General features: G+C 45.0%; 1 protein-coding gene across 1 annotated transcript in view; it reads left to right on the forward strand.

The window, feature by feature from the left end:
* The window catches only part of LOC147708515 (inactive serine protease 54-like), a 62,727-nt gene extending 44,651 nt beyond the window's left edge, over positions 1-18,076 (forward strand). Inside the window, exon 4 of the mRNA XM_086925745.1 lies at positions 17,879-18,076. Coding sequence (XP_086781871.1) covers positions 17,879-18,076 — 198 coding nt within the window. The remainder of the gene's footprint in view (positions 1-17,878) is intronic.
* The last annotated feature ends 4,819 nt before the right edge of the window (positions 18,077-22,895 follow it).

Genomic DNA, 22,895 nt, shown 5'->3' on the forward strand with positions numbered 1-22,895 from the left:
GTGCATGGGTAGTGCCTGAGTGAGTGGAGGAACACATTGATAGTGCCTGGGTGATTGGAGGAGTGCAAGGGTAGTGTCTGGGTGAATGGAGTAGTGCATAGCTAATGCATTGCTGATCGCATGAATGCAGGAATAATGTCTGGGGGATTGAGGAGTGCATAGGTAATGCCGGGTAATTGCACGAGTGTAGGAGTAATGTCTAGCTGATTGCATGAGTGTAGGGGTAGTGCCTGGGTGATTGGAAGAGTGCCAGGGTAGGACGTAGGTGATTGAAGTGTTTGGGTAATGGCTGGGAGATTTCATGAGTGCAGGGATAATGTGTGAGTGTTTGGAAGAGTGCATGAGTAATGTCTGGTTGATTGCATGAGTGCAGGGGTAATGTCTAAGTGATTTCATGAGTGCAAGGGTAATGTCAGGGGATTAGAGGAATGTATAGGTAATGCCTGGGTAATTGCATGAGTGTAGGGGTAATGTCTTGCTGATTGCATGAGTGTAGGGGTAGTGCCCGGGTGATTGGAGGAGTGCATAGGTAGTGCCTGGGTGATTTTATAATTGCAAGGGTTCTGGCTGGGTGATTGGAGGAGTACATGGGTGGTGCCTGGGTGATTAGAGGAGTGCGTAGGTAGTGCCTGGGTGATTTTATAAGTGCATGCGTACTGCCTGAGTGATTGAAGGAGTGCATGTTTAAGGTGTTTTATTTCTCTCAAGTACATTTTGTAACATATACACTCATTTAAATTGGGTATAATATGAAGATCAAATATATAAACTACTTCTTTCACACACAATTTTCCAAATGCTGTATGAATTAGCACAAACAATAATCCAAATAGTAATTACTCACATCTTCCCATTAGACTGAATAATGTTTCAAAATCCATTTGCATTGAAAATATCCAAAATAAACTTGTTAATTCATGTTCCCATCTTCCCAATAGGCCTAATGATATTTTCAAAACTTCGGCATCAAAAATATCAGATATGAATTTGGTAATTTGTAAGGCAACCTACCTTTGAATTCCAAATGAGCATCATTGCAATGTGCTCATCCTTTATTGCACTTTAAATTCACAGTTTAGTGTCCGGATGTTGTAGTAGGTCCATCAAGGAAAATAATAGCCACTGCTTCAAAAAAGATCTGCCGGAAATTGATACTCGACTTGCCACAAAATTTTACATTTTGGTTTCCAATTTTCTTCCATCTGCTCTACAACGTTGTAGCATTAAAATTACATATTGTCCAAATCTTTCTATAAATAATGTTGACAACATTTCTGATTTACAATGAGAACATTTCATATCATGATTAGTTGTTTTTACTAATTTGTTAACAGACACTGATTTGCAATCTGGTATTGTCTAGTATAAGAATCGTTCAGCTTGTATTTCAGTGGTAAAAGAAAATGAATACTCTTCACATTTATGATCCCATCTGTAACTTAGCCCAAATACATTTTCAATTTCTATCCCATCATTTTCCAATACATCAAGCATAAGGATTAGAAATGTGTGTGCGGAAGGAGGAGCTTTGCGCGCAACCAAGATGGACGCGTGAGCACAGGGCTCCCGAGACCCTTTCCACCTCCCGCATCTATCCTGCAACGTATCCTGATTTGGACGACGGGTACTTTTAGTGGATGCCCTGCTGATACGACATCCTTTTTCAAAATTCGATTTGGCCGCCGGGAACCGGACTTACAGAACTTTGAAACTTGCGGCCTACACCGAAGACCATCCACGGACTTGAGTCCCTGAGGTACCCAGGTGGCAATTGAACAACAACGGCCTGTGCAACACGTCCACTGCCCCTGTGGTACTTTCGATTTCGCTTTTGGTCATTGTTGACGGCGACTTGCTGCCGGTCGACACGCCTGATCTGATCCTTGCTGCCAGCTCTACGCTTGTTTTTGCCCTCGTCCCTTCGCCTCTACGAGTTTGCTGCGGAGGGAGCCATTCTGACCAAATCCCATAGGTTCCGTCAGAGCTCCTCGCTCATTATGGCGGGCAAGGCGGATACCGAGAAGCGTGCAACCAGAGGCGCACACAGAGGGGGGGGTTGTCCAATCCCACACTATAGATCGCTACACCCGCCCGAGAGGATCCCCTGGCGGTGTGAGTAAAGTCTTTGATGAGACTGGTGATGGCTCTCCTGCGACTGAGGAGCTGACACTGAAGGCCGTTATGGGCGCCATCGCAAGTGTCCAGACATCTATGGGCCAGCAGTACGAAACGCTGGCTGCTAAGATAGACACTGTGGCGATCGAAGTCAATCTTAACAGGACGGACTTGGGAAAAACCAATGAGCGGGTCAAGTCCCTGGACATCAAGACCGCAAGCCTTACTACGGATGTCTCGGATCTTCAGACCAAAGTCCGCAATCTCCGAGCGTCTAACGACTTGTTTGCCCGTCGGCTGGATGATTTCGAGAGCCGGGCCAGGCGCAACAACGTTCGCATTGTTGGTGTTCCGGAGAACTCCGTAGACTTATCCATAGAGCTTCTGGTGGAGGACCTTGTTCTAAAGCACTTGGCACCAAATGGCCTCAGTAACTTTTTCATGGTGGAGCGTGTTCACAGAGTCCCTGGCGGGAAGCCCAAACTGGGGGCCGCTCCGAGGCCTATCATAGCCAGGATTTTTAATTTTCGGGACAGAGACGCTATTCTTCAGGCATCACGCACCAATGGTCCCACTAAATTTGAAAACGCGTCGATCAGTTTTTATCCTGACTTTACACAGGCGGTGCAGAAACAACGCATGGGCTTCACGGGGGTGAAACGGCGCCTCAGAGACATGGGACTGAAGTACGCCATGCTTTTCCCGGCCCGCCTGAGGATTGAATATGAGGAACGTGTGCTCTTCTTTGACCGTGCCGAGGTAGTCAGTGACTGGCTTGACACTCTGCCGACACATCGTACCAGCCCCGAAAGATCGAGGGGTGCTGAAGGTGGCCTGGAAGAACAGGAGCAGTGAGTCTGCGCCGGCGAGCCAACTCTATGGACTTATGGCAGTGGCTCTATGACTGTTATGTATATATGATGTGAATACCCGGGGGTGGGGGGAATCGGGACTCTTCTTCCTCTGGGTTTTTTTTCTCTCTTCTTGTAGGTTAGTTCAATGGGGCGACAGGCACACTGCAAGTTGGGGTGGCTTTTTGGTCTACCGCAGGGGTGCAGGGTGGGTGGGTGTGTTTTGGGTATTTTCTTGGGGGTGGTGGAGGGGGGTCTTTACTTTCTTGTTTGTTTCGAGGCTGCGCTTTGTTGCATATCTTATCTCTTGTGCCTGTTTCTTGGCGGGGGACGTTGTTCTTATTTCTGGGATGGGGGTAGGGGGCTGAGGGTACTGAGCTGGAACATCAATGGTCTGGGCGATAGGATAAAGCGGAGGATAGTTTTGCAATACTTGAAGCGCTGCTCCCCAGATATTGTTTTACTCCAGGAGACGCATCTAATAGGAAACACGTGCCATGCACTGAACAGACGGGGCTACCGCCTGGCGGCTCACTCTGGATTCACCACTGGGTCGAGGGGGGGCGGGCGTCCTGGTTAGGAACTCCCTCCCCCTGGAGATAGATGACACTGTGCTGGATGATAGAGGCCGATATGCGGCCATTACGGGCTGCTGGGAGGGGAAGACGATCTCCATTTTATCTATGTATGTCCCACCCGGCTTACAGTCCACTACATTTTCTGATTTGGATAGGGTGGTTCTGGGGTTCCCTGAGGGCATGTTGGTTGTGGGTGGTGATTTTAATTCGGTTGTCAGTGGTGATGAAGATCGTAGCCCCCCCAGACTTCTACTGACATCGCAACTATGGCTGGGCAACTTTTTGGAAACGTTGGGTCTAGCGGATTGTTGGAGGCAGCTGCACCCCGGACAGCTACAGTATACCTTTTACTCGGGAGCTCATGGGAGTCTCTCGAGGCTTGATTATATCCTTATACCGGCGGTGCAAATGGTCTCTGTAAGGGAAATTAGGCATTTAGCTAGGGGGATCTCAGACCACTCCCCACTCTGGCTCACTATTGACGTACAGTTGGAAACCGGGGGCCGGGTTGCTCCGATTAACCCCTGGCACCTTCGTAACCCTAAAATAAGAGCCGAAATTTTTAAGTGCATGGATTATTACTTCGCCGAGAATGAGGGATCGGTGTCCTCCCCCATTTCCTTGTGGGAGGCTTATAAGACTGTGATTCATGGTCAAACTCTGTCCTTGATTGCTAGCGAGAGGAAGCGTAAGAACGCGGAAGTGGTTGGTCTGGAAAATGACATTACTGCATTGGAGGAGAGGATGGAGTCTGGGGCTACACCCGAGGATATACATTCTTTGGCCCTTAAACAGTCTGACTACAGAGCTCTGGTGACTGATGCGGCCAAGGCAATGAATCGTGAGCAACAGGGGCGTTTGTATGATGTTGGTGGGAAAGTTGATTGCTTGGTTAGACAAAAGGGATAGGTTGAATCGGGTGGTGCCTGTTGTTGAAAAGGTGGCTGGAACGCGAGTGGTGGACCCAGTTGAGATAGTTGAGGTCTTTGCCCAGCACTTTCAGAAGGTTTTTTCGCCGGTCTCGGATAGGCCAGAGGAGGATTCGCACTTGCTGCTTCAGGATATTGCGTTGCCTAGGCCGTCGGACTGGGTAAAGGAGCTTATGGAGGCGGATTTTTCCGCCGATGAAATAGCGCTCGCTATCCGCTCCCTTCGCTCGGGGAAGGCCTCAGGCCCGAATGGCATCCCGGTTGAGCTGTAGAAGCTGTGCCCTGACAAAGTGGCGCCGCATCTTCGTCGGATGTTTTCAGCATCGCAAGATCTCGGATCCCTTCCCCGGGATCAGAGACTGGCGTCCATTGTGGTCATCTATAAAGATGTAAAGCCCCGCGAACAATGTTCATCGTACCGGTCGATTTCGCTTTTGAATGTGGAGCCCAAGATCCTGGCGAAGCTTTTGGCGAATCTGCTGATAACGGTGGTTAGCGACTTGATACACCCGGACCAATCTGGATTTATCCCCCATCGAAACACCGCGCTTAATCTTCGTCGTCTTCACGTCGTCTTAGCAAGGGCGGGGTCTCTTAGTGAGCCGGCCATCTTGGTTTCACTTGACGCTTCGATGGCCTTCGACACGGTGGAATGGCCATATTTGTGGGCAGCCCTTGCCAAATTTGGCTTTGGCCCTAACTTCATCGGGTGGGTCAGGCTTCTATATGAGCAACCGCTGGCCCAGGTGGTGGTCAACGGCAGGGCCTCGGAACCCTTTGTTCTCGGACGCGGCATGCAGCAGGGATGTCCTTTGTGGCCGCTGCTCTTTGCGCTTGCCCTTGAACCCCTTGCCGCGTGGCTCCGGTGGGAGCCCTCGCTCCAGGGCATTCGATGGTCCCCTGACTTCGAGGATCGTATTTTGTTGTACGCGGAAGATATTTTGCTGTACCTCACCTCTCCTCGTAAGTCATTGAGAGTCTTGTTCGACGTTTTGAGTTCCTTCGGGAAAAATTCTGGCTTGGTCATCAATTGGGCCAAGTCCTGTATCTACTCTCTTACAGGATAGTTGCCCTTTCTGCCCCGCATCTGCCTGATACCGGTCTCATGTGTCGGCTTTAAGTACTTGGGGATTTACATGACGTTGAACCCCACAGTACGCTATGAGAGGAATTTGCTGCCTCCGCTTGCCCGGCTTAGATCTGATGTCGCGGCGTGGTGTGGCTTGCCTTTGTCCCACTTGGGTAGAGCGGCCCTCTTTAAGATGATGTCTCTCCCCCGATTCCTGTATGCCATCCAAAATACACTTGACCTGGTGCCTGCCAGTTATTTCCGCGAGATAGAGAGCCTCCAGAAGAAGCTGGTATGGGGCGGGCGGCCCGCATAGCATTGGCCAAATTGACTCTGCCCTGGTACAATGGTGGTATAGCGCTGCCTGATATCAAATGCTACTACTGGGCATCCCAACTGAATGCGGTCAATCATGCTATGTACGGTCCAGTTCCGAATCCCGCATTCGAGATGGATAGGTGGCAGCTACCCGGGGGCGACTATAATAGGGTGCTCTACTCCAGAGCTGCCAGGAAGAATCTGACGGGCTCCACTGGGGTGGCGGTACGAGTATGGGGTAGTGCGACTATGGCCACAGGCTGGACGGACAAGCTAACTAGAGCAACCCCCTTTGATGCTGCGGAGAGACTGGGCAGTCTATGGACGACAAAGGGGTTCGATAGATGGGACCTTATTGGCATCAGTAAGGTCGGTGACCTCTGGGTCAAGGACAGAGTCAAGACTTTTGACGAATTAAAACATGAATACAAATTGAGTGATAGGGAATACTTCCGATATATCCAGGTCCGCCACGCGCTTGAATCGGTCTTCCTGGCCGGGTCTGCCATTCCGGAGTCCTCTCCCTTGGAAGATAGAGTGCTTGACGGGTATGTCCCCAATAGCACCATATCTCTCATCTACAAAAAACTCATTAACGACCGCTCGGACCTCCTTGTACAGCTTCGTGAGGCTTGGACCGACGATGGACTGGAGTTGGACGATGAAGACTGGCAGGCTGCGATATCCTCCCCCAAAGAGGTCGCGATTCCGGCGCGTCTCCGACTGGCGCAATTAAAGATTTTGCACCGTGTCTATGTCACGGGTCCACGACTGATGCGTATGGGTTATTCTGCGGATGGGCTGTGTAGGCGTGGTTGTGGTATGCTTGCTACCTTCCTTCACATTATCTGGGAATGTCCGGAGGTCGTGGTTTTCTGGAACCGAGTGCATGCTGTGATGGGAGAGGTGACGGGTGTGGAGTTATTGCCTGAGGCCTGATGTTGTTTGTTGAACATCTGGGAACCGAATGATTGCAGTGTTGATCAGACTCAGTGGGCCACCCTCCGCAACATGATCGCAAAAAGGGACATTGCTCAATTGTGGGGGTCTCAAAGGGCACCTTTAGTCTCAACTTGGAAAGAAAACATGGACTGGTGCATGTTCAAAGAAAAAATTGTATATGTCTCCCGTGGTAGGCCCAAGAAATGGGGAAGGATATGGGGTCAATGGAATTCGTACCGAGGAGAGATCTGCACTCCCCCTTTTGTAGAAGCTTCTGACATTCCCCTGTCCCCTTGACTGTGCCTTTCAGGTTATTTGCTTTCTGTTGTCTATGATTTATTGGCTTGCTCTCGGCCCCCCCCTCCCTCCTCAAGATCTTTATCCTTTATAAAGTTGCTCCCTGATCAATTAGCTCCCCCCTACCGCATGAGACAGCCAATACACTGTATAGTTCCCGCGTCAAACTTTTTTGTGTTTTCTTTTTGTTTGTTTATTAAAAAAAAAATTTGAAACCTTTTATTTATCCTCCTATCGCCACAGGCTCTCTACAATGTCGTGCATTATCGCTGCCGGGCCCTCGGGTTGTCGGCTGATGAGCTGTGTATTGTTTTTGATATTTATTGCTACTGACCTGCCTCTGTGGTTGTAGGTTTGTAACTGTACTCCTTTTCTTCATAATAAAGGTTTAAAAAAAAAAAAGAAATGTGTGTGCATCTTGATGTATATTAAGTGTATATTTCAAAGAACCAGTACATATATCCAAAAGATGCTAAATGCCATAAGCAGTATGGATGTTACTTCTGTCAGTTACCAACTTTTGAAATACATAATGTAGAAAAGAACAGAACCTTTTTTAATGAATTTCCATAATTTCATGATGAAGACTGTTAGAAATGGGATTTCTGGTTGGCTGAGGCTTGCGCCAAAGCCAGGCAGAAACCACCACTCTAGTTAGGGCAAGGAAGCTACACTCCAAAGATAACCCCTGCTCACCCCCTTGACAACGTGACACAAGCAGTAAGGCTGATCCCCGGGGCAATGTAAGTTAAGTATTTACGCACACACCCATCAGCACCAACATCCCAGGCCCCCCACAAAAGGAACTCCACACAAGGTTATAAAAAAATACCTTTGTATTATCAGAAGACATCAGAATCATAATCACAGGATGTCCATTGTGCCAACTGGCACGGGCAATATTTACAAGGGATTATATACATAAGACAGGGCCACATGGACCACCGTCAGGAATAAGCACTTTTAGAACTAGGACCTGTTAGAAATCGCTCTTTGTAGAAGTAACACTTTTAGAACACAGAACATATAATAACTGGCGGCTGGTACAGACCGTGCCTTCCGTTCTGGTGGCGTGGGACAATGCGGGTGACCTCCTCGGCAGACCGGAGCGGGTGGGAGGCGGCCGGTACGCTACAAGCGTGCGGGTATTTCTCGCCTCCCGAAGGGGCTCTGGGCTTTTTCTGAGGCTGGGGTGACCAAAGTGTGCGACTCTGAGGAGGAGGGGGCAGGGTGCAGGCGGCCCAGCGAAGCGGATGCGGCTCAGAGGAGAGTGGCGCGGCTTGAGGCATTAAGGGCGGCCAGGCACAAGCTGCCAAGGGGGCAGGATGCGGGCGGCCCTGCTGAGCGGGGCACGGCTCTTGGTGGAGCGGTGCGGCTCGAGGCGGGGCGTCCAGGCACGAGCTGCCACGGGGGGCGAGCGAGGCACACTTCAGGCGGGGCTCCAGCGGCACCTGGAGGTCAGACAAGTCCCAGAAACTTGGCAGGGAAGGCACAATAGAGTCCACTGGTCCTGGCACTCTGGTCAGGGGGCGAGCTCAGTATCAAGCCCTTGGAGATAGTGTTAAGCACAAAATAGCAAATGTAGCACACAACCAGTAACCCCTGGTAAAAGGTAAGTACAACCTACGCAACCCTAACCACCTTAGGAAGATATCACGCAGGGAACCATGAACTCACTAGCATAACTATACTAGGAAAAACAACCACCTAAGCATAAAACTACATTTAAGGGTATAGTTCAGAAACTTTACACATGATGCATAAAAACACATTCAGAGGTGTCAGAACACAGGTTGCACCAAACATACTACACACAGTACATTTCCTAACACCCAAGCATTAGTGCATAAATCATAATATCACATAAATCACATTTAGCTCAGAAATCACATGTAGCACATAACTCACATCAAAGTCTAGGTTGCGCCACTGCGCCAATACCTAAACGTAGCAGCTGCCCACTACTTGCTGGGCAGCTGAGGACAGGGACAGAACAGGGCCTAAACACTGCAGCTGGCACTAAGTGCTGCGCAGCTGGGGGAGGCCAAGGTAGGGATGAAGGAGTGCGACTCACTCCTAAGTCCAAAGAACAAGTCCCTTAGGAGAACCTAAACGGTGCAGCTTCCCACTACTTGCTGGGCAGCTGGGAAGCGAATTGTGGCATGGGCCCCCACTGGCCCTTAGGAACTTTGTGCCCAACACGTTGGAGCCCTTTGGCTCTAGAGTGAAAATAAGCAGAACGTGGGAGCCCTCTATGCTCTAGAAATAAACATGCCCCAAGCACTGTAAATAAGGCCCAACGTCGCAGCTGACCCCTGCCAACCTGGGGCAGCTGAGAAAATGCCCTTCAGGGGTGGCAGTGACCCTCGGGCCTTGGGACCCCCACGGGGGGCCCTCACAGCATATCTGGAACCAGGGGAGCCTTCTAGGCTCTCAGAAAACAATTGTGTCCACGTCGTTGGAGCCACGCACAGGCTCTAAACACAGAAGCTGTGGGAGCCACTGGGGTTTGGGAGACAACTGTGCCAACTGTTGGAGAGGCCCTCTAGCTGGCGGGGCCGCTCATCACCCAGATAGGCATAGAGGGCGGGCCGACAATTGGCCCCGACATCACCCCCTCCACCCACCTCTACACACTAAGCATGGGCCCCTCCGGACCCGAGTAATCCAAAGAGGCAGAGCGTCTCGGGAGAGGCACGGGCGGAGTGGCGAGTGCCTGGACTCAACTCCCCCCCCAGCCCTTCTAAACTCACCGGGCTGGTTGCTGGGGATCGGGCACATCTCTGCGGCAATCAGTACAAATCAACAGAAGAGTAACATAAGAAGCAAAAATAAACAGCAGTAGGTAAACCGTAGAGGGGAAAAATTTCCACCACCAAAGTAAGAATACTAGACAGGTACATGCACAGTGTTAAAGAAAAGAGCCCTCACGCACCAACAAAAAGTCGGTTGCCAGTTGTCGTCATTGGGCTCTTATTGAAAAGAAGATGGGATAGTATCCAACAGTAGTGAAACGTGACTTAAAAGGAGTCCTGGCTACTCTCCAGTGAAGAAAAATTATTTAATACAGAGGTAGCTCTAACTCCATTAAAAACGTTAGTGCAAGACGGACATTGCCCTGGTCGTGTGAATTTGGACCAGGAAAGTCCTATAAAGAGTTCGGGGTCAACATCTTTCTGCTACAGATAGCCAGAGATTGGCTTAGCATTCATCAGGACCACCAGCCAACCCCAGCCAATCACAAGCCAGCACATTCACTGCACAGACAAGCCAACTTCTAGAAGTGGCACTTCCACACTAGACACAATACCGCCGCACACATCATTGCGCAGCATTTAATCACACAAGTCCACACATACCAAACTCGCATCTGCACTCCCCATGCATCAGGAACTACCAGGGACACACACATTCCCCATGCATTCCTATGGGAGGGCAGGCCAATCTCACACACGCACTCAGAGAGCTCACCCACTTTACACTGCACCACAGAGCTAAGGTGCGCAAAGACCAGAAATCATTATAATTATGTAACACTTAAAGGCAAAAAGTTCAGGGGTGAACCTGCCAGAAGGGCCAAGTCCAACAAAGACCTTCTAGATAAAACACAACATTCACAATGACTTTAGCATAGCAGTTGATACCTGAACTATTTTCTAACTGGTATCCTACAATAACATTGACAGTGTCCATTTCATTTTCTTTGCAGTTTCATCATTCTCTTGAATTGTTTTCTTTTTTTAAATCTCAGTGGAATATTTGTCATATTTCCATTTTGGACACACTAGACGTTTCTCATATACAGGATCTGCACCTACTTTAGGAGCATAAAGTCTTTTAAACCAATTATAATCTCTTACACAATTTACATCAGCACTAATCTTTTTCTCATCAGAATCAATCAAATACAAACCAGACAATATTCATACTCAAGACAATACAACATTTGCCATGCCTTCTTTAAACACTGTACTTCAAATATTTATCAAAGCACTGTCTTTACTTAAACCTTGAGATTTATGAATGGTTACAGCATATGGTAAAGAAAGAGGAACCGTTTTCTATGAACATACAAGTCTTATATAAGCAAAAAACGAACAGTAAAACATCCAATCTGTTTTGCCTCCTCAATCTGATAAAATGTCATCTTCAAAAATTCAATTCCATCTCTCTTCTTAACATTTACAAAACCAACAACTTTTCCAATTGCTCCATTCACTAAACCTTCTTCTTCAACGCCGTAAAATTTCCCGACAGTTTACACATTCATTTAAAGTATTTTTTAAACCTGCAGTCTTAAACACCGACTTTTCCAAAGAATCCAATTTTGACTGTAATTTCTCTGAGAGAAGAATAGTAACTCCTTTCTGTTCCATTTTATCAATAGCTTCAATTTTCAGTATTGAATGTTTATCTAATTTCAAAAGTTCTTGATTGAACGTGGAACACTCTTGCAGTATAGGCATTAGGCAAACTACAGACTTATTTTCTCCAATTTTTGTGTATATTATTTCAGGTGCTATGTTTTTATTTAGAATCAAGTTCATTAAAAGAAGACTTTGTAAACTTCTTTTCCATGTTTTGTTAAAACACCAGTTCTTATATTGTGAAGAATGTTTCCATAATACTCATCACTTGTTAGTCACATATTCTTATTAAGCTCCTTATATTCTAAATGAGACCAAATGTTGACATTTCCAAAACTACCCAAAGATGTCTTAGTGTCTTCATGGAGAAGTGTTTAAAAACAGGTTGTTCTTTTATAGGAGTGAGTTGTGTTAGGTAGCCGAATAGAATTACATGTTTTCCTCCAAACAGAACAACATAATCTGTTTTTAAAATCTGTTGTATTCTTAAATGTACAAAGGCAAGCATTACGTTTGAGACCAAGCTCACTTCATCAATGATTAGAAGTTTTATTTTCTTGAGTACTCTTGAGACTTAATAACAAGCTTCTCCAGATAGCTTGTGATATTCCAACTTATTTTCATGTTCAAATGATAGCATGAGTAATCAATGTAATGTAATCCCTATAGTGTTGTGTTCTGCTAACCCAGTTGGGGGGGTTACAACACAAGATAAATGTGATTCCGTGGTTTTGAGTAGAAAACTAGTCAAAACTTTAATTAAGAAACCTTTTCCTGTTCCAGCTTGCCCACTGATGTATAGGTTTAAATTATATGCATTGGCAATTCTTTTTCATGCGGTAAACCATGCTGCATCTGTTGTGTCACTTGCTGATACATTTCTTTTTGTTCAATATTTAGTTTTGCTTTTCTTCTATGTTTCCCAACTCAATAATATCCTGTTGCGCTTGTTGCATTGCAGTTTCTACTTCATTCATGACTATGGATGCTTCATTTTCAAGAATTGGTTGTCCTAGTGGATCTTTGCTTAGTGGAGCAGAACTTCGACTATCTTGAGACCAGCCTCTAGCTATTTCAGCGGCAATAGTAGTTTCTTGCTCAGTCTCTTCATTTAACATTGTTAGATAAGTTGGAAAAATTGTGCATTGAATGCTATCTTTACATGCATTGAAATAATCTCCATAGCAGTCAAAATCTCCAAGTAATTCCCTTTCACTACGCCAAGGCTTGAAGAGTTGCAGACATGCTAAATAGAAAAATTCCCTTTTATCTGGAGTTTCACAACTGAGTTTCCTGTGGTTAATAAGATTTCCTTTGGCATGTTTTACCAAACATCAATCACATCCAATTACTGCATATTTTTCTTCATTTATATTTTCTGTAACATTTCTCTTAAAACTGTAATGTTGCAGTACTTCATCGAGACGTATGTTTTCAAGATGAGGACTCATGTTTTCAAGATGAGGACTCCTTTTGGGATAGTCCATCACTAACATATTAGTTTTAACAATATCTGTACTTTCTGGTTCATTCAATGCTAAGTATTCAATTCCTTATTGAGATTTGAATACTCAATTTCATGTTGCAGCAAGACCTAGACTTACCCAAATGATTCCTCTTCACTTTGAATATAAACTTGCAGATGTCAACCGATCTGAACATTCATAGGATCCAATCTCTCGATGGGAAAGCATCTTCAAAGTAGCACTAAACTTTAAAAAATGTTGAATAAATAGGCAAGTATTTATTTAATGGTCAATTGATGTTAAAGAAACAAGTAACTAGGGAGTCCACCAATTAACTTTAGCTACATCTTAAAGACATTTAGCAGCAAAAGCATACACATATTACAAAGACTCATCCAAATTGTATTTCATTAACATGTAGAACAGTTTCATTTTAGTATATCTGATTATATCAGTGAATTCAGAATATTTTAAGTGATAGTTTTCAAACATGAAACTACTTTATTAAATCAAACATATGCATGAGATTTTGCATACAACTCCAATTAAATTAACCTGGAACAATCTTTTTCAAAAGGAATTTCTTCTTAAAATGATCAATTGTATATGAACATTAGCTTGTTGGAGCTTGGGATTGGGACAATTTGTTTCCATCTCCTTGTGATATTTGTGATATTTGTGAGGGTATTTCTAGAGCGCGACGTTCGCTCTGGAGGGAGCATCTTGGCGCTGAGAATCCTGGATGACCGGTCCTAGAGATGAAGGGGGATTAGATGGCTGCCTTGGAGTAGTCATCAGAGAGGTTGAATATCCAGGTCTTTAAGAGCTTTCTGAAGGGTTTTTCGAGGGTCTGCTGTCTAAGTTTTTTGGGCAAGTTGTTCCAGGCTTTCGTGGCCAGAAAGCATAAGGTTTTTCCGCCCTTTGTCTTCAGGTTGTACTTAGCGGGGAGGATGAGGTTGTCATGGGAAGAGCGGAGGGATCGACTGGGGGTGTAGTGGGGAAAGCATTTGGAGAGGTATTTTGGACCGGAATTGTTGAAAGCTCGGAAGGCGATGACCAATATTTTAAAAATAATTCTTTTGTGAAGGGGCAGCCAATGTAAGGATCCTAGGGCTGCGGAGATAGATGCTCTGCGGGGTAGTTTGAGGACCAGTCGAGCGGCTGTGTGAAGCACACTTTGGAGTTTCGATAGAGTGTTTTTTTTTGCCCCTGCAAGAAGGCCGTTGCAGTAGTCTAAGCGTGAAATTATGAGTGCTACTGTCACAGTTTTTCTGGCGTCGATTGGGAGGAAGTCGAAGAACTTTCTTAGTGATTTTATTATTCCGAAACATTTGCCGGCTACAGTCCTGGCATGTTGATCGAAGGAGAGGTCTGAGTCGAAAATGACGCCAAGATTCCTGGCCGTTGTTACTGTCTGGGGGGAGCGACTGAGTCGTCTGGCCACCAAAGGGCTGTGCAGAAGGAGGTGTTTTTACCAATCGGGAGGATCTCTGTTTTGCTAGAGTTGCATTTTAAGTGGTTGATGTCCATCCAGCGGAAGACCTCAGTTAGGCTTGAGGTTGAGCTCAGCTTCAGTAGAGTTGTCCTCTAGTGGCACGATGAGTTGTGTATCATCGGCATACGAGGTTACAGGTATGCCGAATGATTCGATCAGGGACAGGAGTGGGATGAGGTAGATATTGAAAAGGAGGGGACTCAGGATGGACCCCTGCGGTACACCAGAGGAGACCGTCTTCTCTTTAGAATGGAAGGGGCCAAGAGAGACAGTTTGTGATCGGTCAGTGAGAAATGACTTTATCCAAGATAACGTGGAATCCGAGATCTATATGTCCATTAGTCTGCTGATTAGGATGGAGTGGGAAATGGTGTCAAACGCCGCAGTTAAATCGAGAAGGATGAGAATTGAGTTTTTCTGCTGATCTTGTGGCAGTTTAATGGTGTCAGAAAGTTCTATCAGCGCTGTTTCGGTCGAGTGTTTAGGACGGAAACCCGATTGTTGTGGATGGAGAATGTTGTTTGCTTCCAGGTAGCGTTTGAGTTCTCTATAGACTAGTTGTTCAGTTATTTTTCCCAGAGCCGGGAGTAGTGAGATCGGGCGCAGATTGGACAAGTCTGTCGGGGATTTGTTGGCCTTTTTCATGAGAGGTTTGACAATTCCCTTCTTCCATCGGCGGGGGACGGATCCTGTGAGGAGCGACGAGTTAACTATGTCGTTGATAGTTGGATTCACCACATCGATTAGTTGGTGAAGTATTTTGGGGGGACAGGGGTCAGACGGGGAGCCCGATTTGCAGGCCAAGATGACTTCTCTGGTTTGCGCCAAATTGACCGGAGAGAAACTTCTAAGTTTTCTGACTCGAGAGTCCGGGGGGGGGGAACAAAAGAAGTATCTAGGGTGGGGAAGTTACTTTGGATGGAGGCAATTTTTTCTTCGAAATAGTCAGAGATTTTGTCGCACAAATCCTGTGATGGGGGTATTTCTGGTAGGAGTGCTTTGGGCTGAGTGAACGATTTTACTATTGCAAACAACGTCTTTTGTTTTTGACTGGATTCTTTGATGGCGTTAACGTAGAAAGTTTTTTTGGCTGATTTAATTTTTGAAAGATAAGTTTTCCTTATTCGGATATAGGAAAGACGGTTATCATTGTCGTATGTCTTGCGCCATTTTCGTTCTGCCTTCTTACATAGTAGGTGAGCGGTAGCTAGATCGGGTGTGAACCAGGGGGCATCGGTTTTGGTTTTTTTAAGAGAGGTGCAGAGACGCTTGGGAGGGTTTCTAGATTTCATTTCGTGTGAGATCCAGTTATGGAAGAGGTCAGCATCAAGTTTGACGTTTCCGGATAAGGTGGGGGATTGGGGTTGAAGGAGGGGTTTAAGAATGATGCTTTCTTGAACCTTTTTCCAGTTGACGGAGTTGGTAAGGTGAGAATTAGCTTTATTGCAGGAAGATGGACGCACATTCTTGATATGGAATGGGATCAGGCTATGATCAGTCCAGATTTGGGGAAGAGGGGGCAGGGTGGTTAGGGAGGAAAGGTTGGTGCACACACCATCGAGGGTATGACCCAGCGAATGCGTAGGTAGAGTGACGTGTTGCTGGATGTTGAACATTTCGAGGGTTTGGGAAAAGTTGATGGTTTGTGCATCGGATTTAGACTCAAGATGTAGGTTGAAGTCCCCGAGTAAGGTGAAGTGTGGGTATCTAAGTAAGAAGTGCCCCAAGGAATCGCACAGTGAGTCAAGAAACTCAGAGGCATTGCCAGGCGGGCGATAGATAAGACCACCTGAAAAGGAGGTATGTTCATTCAATTTAATTGAGAAACCTAGGCCTTCTGTATTTTTTAAGGGCTCTAGATTGAATGTATGGCAAGGGAAGGTGTTCTTAAGTATAATGGCAACACCTCCGCCTCTGCCTTTCAATCTGTCTTGTCTGAAAAATGAAAAGCCCTGGGGTAGGGAGACGGCAATATCAGGATTGCTGTCTTCCGTTAGCCATGTTTCGGTTATCATTAGGCAGTCAAGATCAGAGTCACAAATGAGGTCGCATATGTCTTGATTATGCTTGCACATGGAGCGTGCATTGATCAGACCTCCTTTGAAGGGAGGCGGGGAAGCCTTGGGGGGTGATAGGGAAGCGGGTATGTCGGCTGGGTGTTGGATAGTTGTCCAGCGGCAGATCTTGCAGCTGACTGTGCCAGCGAGTTTAGCTGGGTCTAGTTTGCAGGGACAGTGCTTGGTGCCTTGTAGTCGATAGAGGTCACTGGCCAGGTAACTGATGTGGGAGGAAGATTGGGCAGAGTTTCCTGTGCCTGTCGCAGTCTTGGCACGGACGGGCGCAGACGGGCTTGCCTTAGGCGCGCCTTCGGCGCGCAAACGGCGCTCCCGCTCAGCTCGTCCGCTGCGCTTCCTGTGCATGCACATTTCTGGCAGGAGGAAAAGGGGCGTGGCCTAGAAGTTGGGCGTGGTTTAGCGCGCACGCCTAGGCTGATGGCGGCGGCTGAAGGATGACACAATGCGCGACAGCGTTTAGATCGGCTGCGTGCAGTAGTGAGCGAAATTTGCTTTTAAAAGCGTCAAGTATTCACAGATAATTAAGTAAGTGACACCACACAAAAGGATTAAAAATAATGGGCAAATATGCAGTTTTTAGAGTACCTCCAGCTCCCGGCTTCCGCCTCAGGACTGGGTCTAGGATTTATGAGGGAACGCTTGTTATCAGCGTATTTGTAGGCGGGCTGGTGGGCGTGGCCTAGAAGGTGGGCGTGGTTTAGCGCGCACGCCTGGGCTGATGGCGGCGGCTGAAGGATGACACAATGTGCGACAGCGTTTAGATCGGCTGCGTGCAGTAGTGAGCGAAATTTGCTTTTAAAAGCGTCAAATATTCACAGATAATCAAGTAAGTGACACCACACAAAAGGATTAAAAATAATGGGCAAATATGCAGTTTTTAGAGTACCTCCAGCTCCCGGCTTCCGCCTCAGGACTGGGTCTAGGATTTATGAGGGAACGCTTGTTATCAGCGTATTTGTAGGCGGGCTGGTGGGCGTGGCCTAGAAGGTGGGCGTGGTTTAGCGCGCACGCCTGGGCTGATGGCGGCGGCTGAAGGATGACACAATGCGCGACAGCGTTTAGATCGGCTGCGTGCAGTAGTGAGCTAAATTTGCTTATAAAAGCGTCAAGAATTCACAGATAATCAAGTAAGTGACACCACACAAAAGGATTAAAAATAATGGGCAAATATGCAGTTTTTAGAGTGCCTCCAGCACCCGGCTTCCGCCTCAGGACTGGGTCTAGGACTTACCTTGGTACTGATGAATTTAAATTGGCCTTGTACCTGTAGCATACCCCAAAACCAGCTTTTTTTAATCTATTCTGTAATGTGTGGCTAGCACAATGAGATGATAACTAACTAACACGTCTAATTTTGAAATGTTTTAATTTTCTAGGGAGACAACGGAGGCCCTCTGGTCTGTCAGAATGAAAACGATGTATGGCTAATATTTGGAATAGTCAGCCTTCGGTCTGCGAGCTGTAACCAAGCAAATGTATTTGTCAGAGCGGCAAGATATAAAGAGTGGGTTAAAAGAAAAACAGATGAAAAAGGAAAACCTTTTTTCCCCCAAGTTGCAATACCAGCTCGCTAAACTGTGAACAAACAGTCCAGATTACCACCACTCCCAGTATAACCACACCAGCAGTATTGCAAACAGACAGCAAAGGATACACTAGGACATAACTGCAGATAGGATTTATAGCCAGAGGCAGAGAAGGGAAGCTGGATGCAAATTACCATCTGCACTACTAATTATGGAAAATACTTAACAAAAAAACAAATTACAGAATCATTGTGAAAGGGGAATATGCTAAAGAAACATTTGAACAATGACAAGAAAACTATTGGATGCACGATGGTAGAGACCACAAACAACGTGACCAAGGTTTTCATGTTTTTCAGACATGTAAAACTTCCAACTAACTTCCTTAATCTCTGATCATCAGTTGTAGTATCACCCTATCCTATTTGCAAACTGACAGTCAAATGTGTGTTTTACTTTAGGATATATGACCCTAATGTGGCGTACAAATAATGGAACTATGCTTAGAAGTGTTTTGATCATATTTTCATTATGTTTTGTTCAAGCAAACCTAAAACTGCAGATATCTCATTGCAAACGTGGCACCCAAAAAAGGCATCTGACTGTTTTTGTTAAGTCAGATAGCAACACAGACAGAAAGTGCTATGCCTGCCTATATTCCAATGCAACACATGGTCCGTGTTATTGAAAGTACCACAGACTTGCCAACGGGTATGTGGACAAGTTATTCACACTCCGGGGCACTATGGTATTACAGAAGGGTCCATTCTTTAGTACAGATTACTTCTGCACTATATGTGCTCCCCTCAAGGGTGCTCCTTGAAATGGGGGACAGTGGGTCCCAGGGACTCCCCAAGTTTCCGACTGCAGATAGGTGCAGTACTCACTGTATTCACCTGCCCAAGGGTGTCTGCTCCCTTTTCAATCTCAGGCCGGAGAACATAGTGAAAGTCAGACATCCAGCTTCAAACATCCTAGCTTCCTTTCACTAATGTGCTGTTCCTAGTGCCAATGTGAGTTCATGCCTGCATTTACTGTTCCCAGATCCATTGAGCAGTACATATTGAGAGAGCTTACATGTAACTGTATTGCATTAGTATATTAGACAAAAATTTGGATTAACCGCACCCAAGGTAGATTGGAAAAGGGAAAGAAAAATATCTCCCTTCGGTGTACTGGAAAAGAGTCAACTGTTTGTGCACATTACTCTTCTGCTCAAGGCTGAGAGGGGAATATGTATTAATAAGAAGCTATGTTCAAGGCTAGAAACAAGGGGGGTCGAGTATTCTCAGATACAAATTATTTCACTGCTAGCAAGTTGTTTAATTATTCATGAACCTTGTCCTTGACCACTTATTCTCCCTTTGTACAAAGGTTTAACTGTTATATCCTGCAACTGTGTTTTGACTCATTTATGCTGCCTTTGATGTTTGCATATATAAACCCTGCCTCACAAGCACAGTGACTATTCTGTGATGCTTTGTTCACTGAGCCCTTCTGCAGCACAACAAATAGAAGGTTTACACTGGAGATCTCGTGGGTCCCTCTTTCTTCACTTGGTGGTGTAATATGACTTTAGTTTAATCAGATAGAGACACTGCTGAGATATATTGCAGTCACTGCAGACAGTGACATTGACCACGGTAAAGGGGCTCAACAATGGGTCCCTCTGCATATCTTGGAGCATTCACTCAGAGGGGACTGATTTCCTGAGTCAAAATCTGTAGGGAGCTCTCTGTTAATCATGACACAGGTCAGTGACTCCATGCTCTATTTCAAAGAACTATTGAGGGGTTCATCAGTTACAGATTGTTTTTCTAGGGAAGAGATCCTGAGCATGTTGAGGATTGGGTTTCCTATAGGGATTGGTTTCCCATTGTTCACAGGCTTTACACTACTTTAGGTGTTTCAAAGGTGACTCAATATGTTTCTCTATTTTCCTTTTCCTTTAGTGGTTCTGGGTCAAGAGTTCATTAATGAGGCACCAGCCGAGTCGGCACTGCCTAATGGGTCTCTAGCATACTAGATTATGTCTAAGGTATCAATATGGACAGGATTATTTTTGAGGCAATGGCATAAATACAAAGGGAGTAATGTGCATTTAAGGTTTCCCTTGGATGCGACATTTGATCGGCAGGAATTGAGTTATTTGTGTCAGTGTTTGGCTTTGCGTGGAAAGAAAGTGTTAATATGGGAAGCTTTAAAAAAATGGAAATGTAAAATTGAGTGTAGTCAAAGGGACAGTGAGATATGTTGTAAAACAAGAATAGGCAGGAGCCAAAAAGAATGTGTCAAGAGTGAAAAAACAAATGTTGGTGGCAGACAAATGCAATAGAAGGGGTAGGGATTATTTCATGGTTCCTATTGCCCAATAAGATGGGGAGAAGGAAGATCAAGTTTGAAAGTTGATAGTGAATAGGAAGCCTCTTCCTTACAGGGAAGACATAGTAGGTGTGAAAGGGGGAGAGAGTGTGACACCGTAATGTGATGAGAGTAATATTGTGAGTGAGGCTATAAGAAATAGATTGGACCATGAAAGGGCAGAGGAAGAAATAGAAACTTGGGGTCACACCATTTCACGGATGTTGATATGGAGGTAATATAGAAGTGAACTGGAAAAGAGTGGGAAGAAGGAACTAAATGGCAGGGCATATATTCTGGACCTCACTACCTATGAACAGTACCAAAAAGCCTGTCAATTGAAGAAAGTGACTGTTAAGATTGAATGGAGGCAATGGCTAACAGATGCTATTTTCAAGACCAGAGGGAATAATCTGACAAATATTCAAGCCAGGGCGTTAATGGAGTCCTAATTCGAGAGATATGATCGTTTATGATACATTCATACAAACACTAAAAGAGAGGATAAATAAAAGGAAAAAACAAAAGAAAGAGGCTTAAGGGAAATGAAAGGAAGGATTGAAAGGGTGACTGGCTAAGAACAAGAGCACTGGAGAAAGGTGTTAAAAGAGGCATTACTATGTCCAGGTCTTAGGAAACTCATGCTGAGACAAGGTGAAAGGGATCTAAATGGATTAGTGATGCAAGCTATGTTACTGGAATACAATAAACATAAGCAAGTATGGGATTTTTATCAGAGGGATAAGATGGAAACTGCCTCACCAGAGTGAACAGAGCCCTTTAGGAATATAGAATTAATGGCCCAGCTGTACAGGTTGGGGAGAAGGGGGCAGAAAAATCTTTAGAGCATTTATTTAGTCATTATGAGGTATTAGATTATTTCAGAATTAGTTCTGATCTTGTACAACCAAGACGTAGCCAACCATCATCCAGTAATGAGAAGGTGGTCCTAGTCTTGAAGTCCTGACCAGGCACAGTATATAAATGTGCAGTGATCAAAGGAAGACCCGTACACCTTTACAAAAGATTATGTTTATAATTTTGGAGAAGAGCCTGATATGTTGTATACTGGAATATAACAAACATTGAAGCTAGATGATTTATTATGGAAATATTTGGACACCATGTTTTCCATGACTATTTCCACAGAAATATGGACCCAGTTAAAACAGAAGATTACTTAGTGTGGCCATGGAGAAACCAGAAAGGAATAAAGGCACAGGGTGCCAACAGAGGAAACAAAATGATAGGTGGCTAAAAATTTCACAGAATTAAATACTATAGTACCTAGGAAAAAGACAGATTGGACAAAAGTAACTCAGAGAGTTCAAAAGAAAGATGAGTCTGTCACTAGTATGAGAGGATATATGAACTAATATTATTGTCCACCTACAATATGATTCTTCATAGATGCACCATGTTAAATCCAGCCACATTGATGCCCTTGCCTAACCTTTCATTGAGATTATAAGATTGGGATCACTGACATAATATCGACTACAAAAATATAGGCATTTAAAATATCGACTCCAAAATATCGACTACCAAAATATCAAAGTCCTATCTACAAACAGGTAAGTACAAAAATATTGAATAAAAATATCGTTTAAAAATATGTACTTTATAAAAATATCGAATTTATTAAAATTAATGACTAAACTATACTTAAAATTTTTTAAATAACCTTAAAATTATTAAGTAATTAAATTAAGTTATTAAAAAAAATATATTTGTTAAAACATATATATATATATTAACATAATATTATAAATAAATATACAATATTACCGTAGCATAGCAAGAGTGTTAAAATTACTATTCCCACTTCAATGAGTGTAACAGTAGGGAACGCGTTGGATAGCGTAGCTGTAAAAATTACTATTCGGACTCCAAAGAGTTTAACAGTAGGGAAAGCGTTGGATAGCGTAGGGGTCAAAATTACTATTCCCACTCCAGTGAGTGCAACAGTAGGGAAAGTGTTGGATAGCGTAGGGGTAAACATTACTATTCCCACTCCAGTGAGTGCAACAGTAGGGAAAGCGTTGGATAGCGTAGGGGTAAAAATTACTATTCCCACTCCAGTGAGTGCAACAGTAGGGAAAGCGTTGGATAGTGTAGGGGTAATACTATTCCCACTCCAGTGAGTGCAACAGTAGGGAAAGCGTTGGATAGCGTAGGGGTAAAAATTACTATTCCCACTCCAAAGAGTGCAACAGTAGGAAAAGCGTTGGATAGCGCAGGGGTTAAAATTACTATTTCCACTCCAAAGAGTGCAACAGTAGTGAAAGCGTTGGATAGGGTAGGGGTAAAAATTACTATTCCCACTCCAGTGGGTGCAACAGTAGGGAAAGCGGTGGATAGCGTAGGGGTAAAAATTACTATTCCCACTCCAAAGAGTGCAACAGTAAGGAAAGCGTTGGATAGCGTAGGGGTTAAAATTACTATTCCCACTCCAAAGAGTGCAACAGTAGGGAAAGCATTGGATAGCATAGGGGTTAAAATTACT

Source organism: Lissotriton vulgaris, chromosome 6 (assembly GCF_964263255.1).
Source record: "Lissotriton vulgaris chromosome 6, aLisVul1.2, whole genome shotgun sequence".
In the NCBI taxonomy this organism is placed as follows: Eukaryota; Metazoa; Chordata; class Amphibia; order Caudata; family Salamandridae; genus Lissotriton; species Lissotriton vulgaris.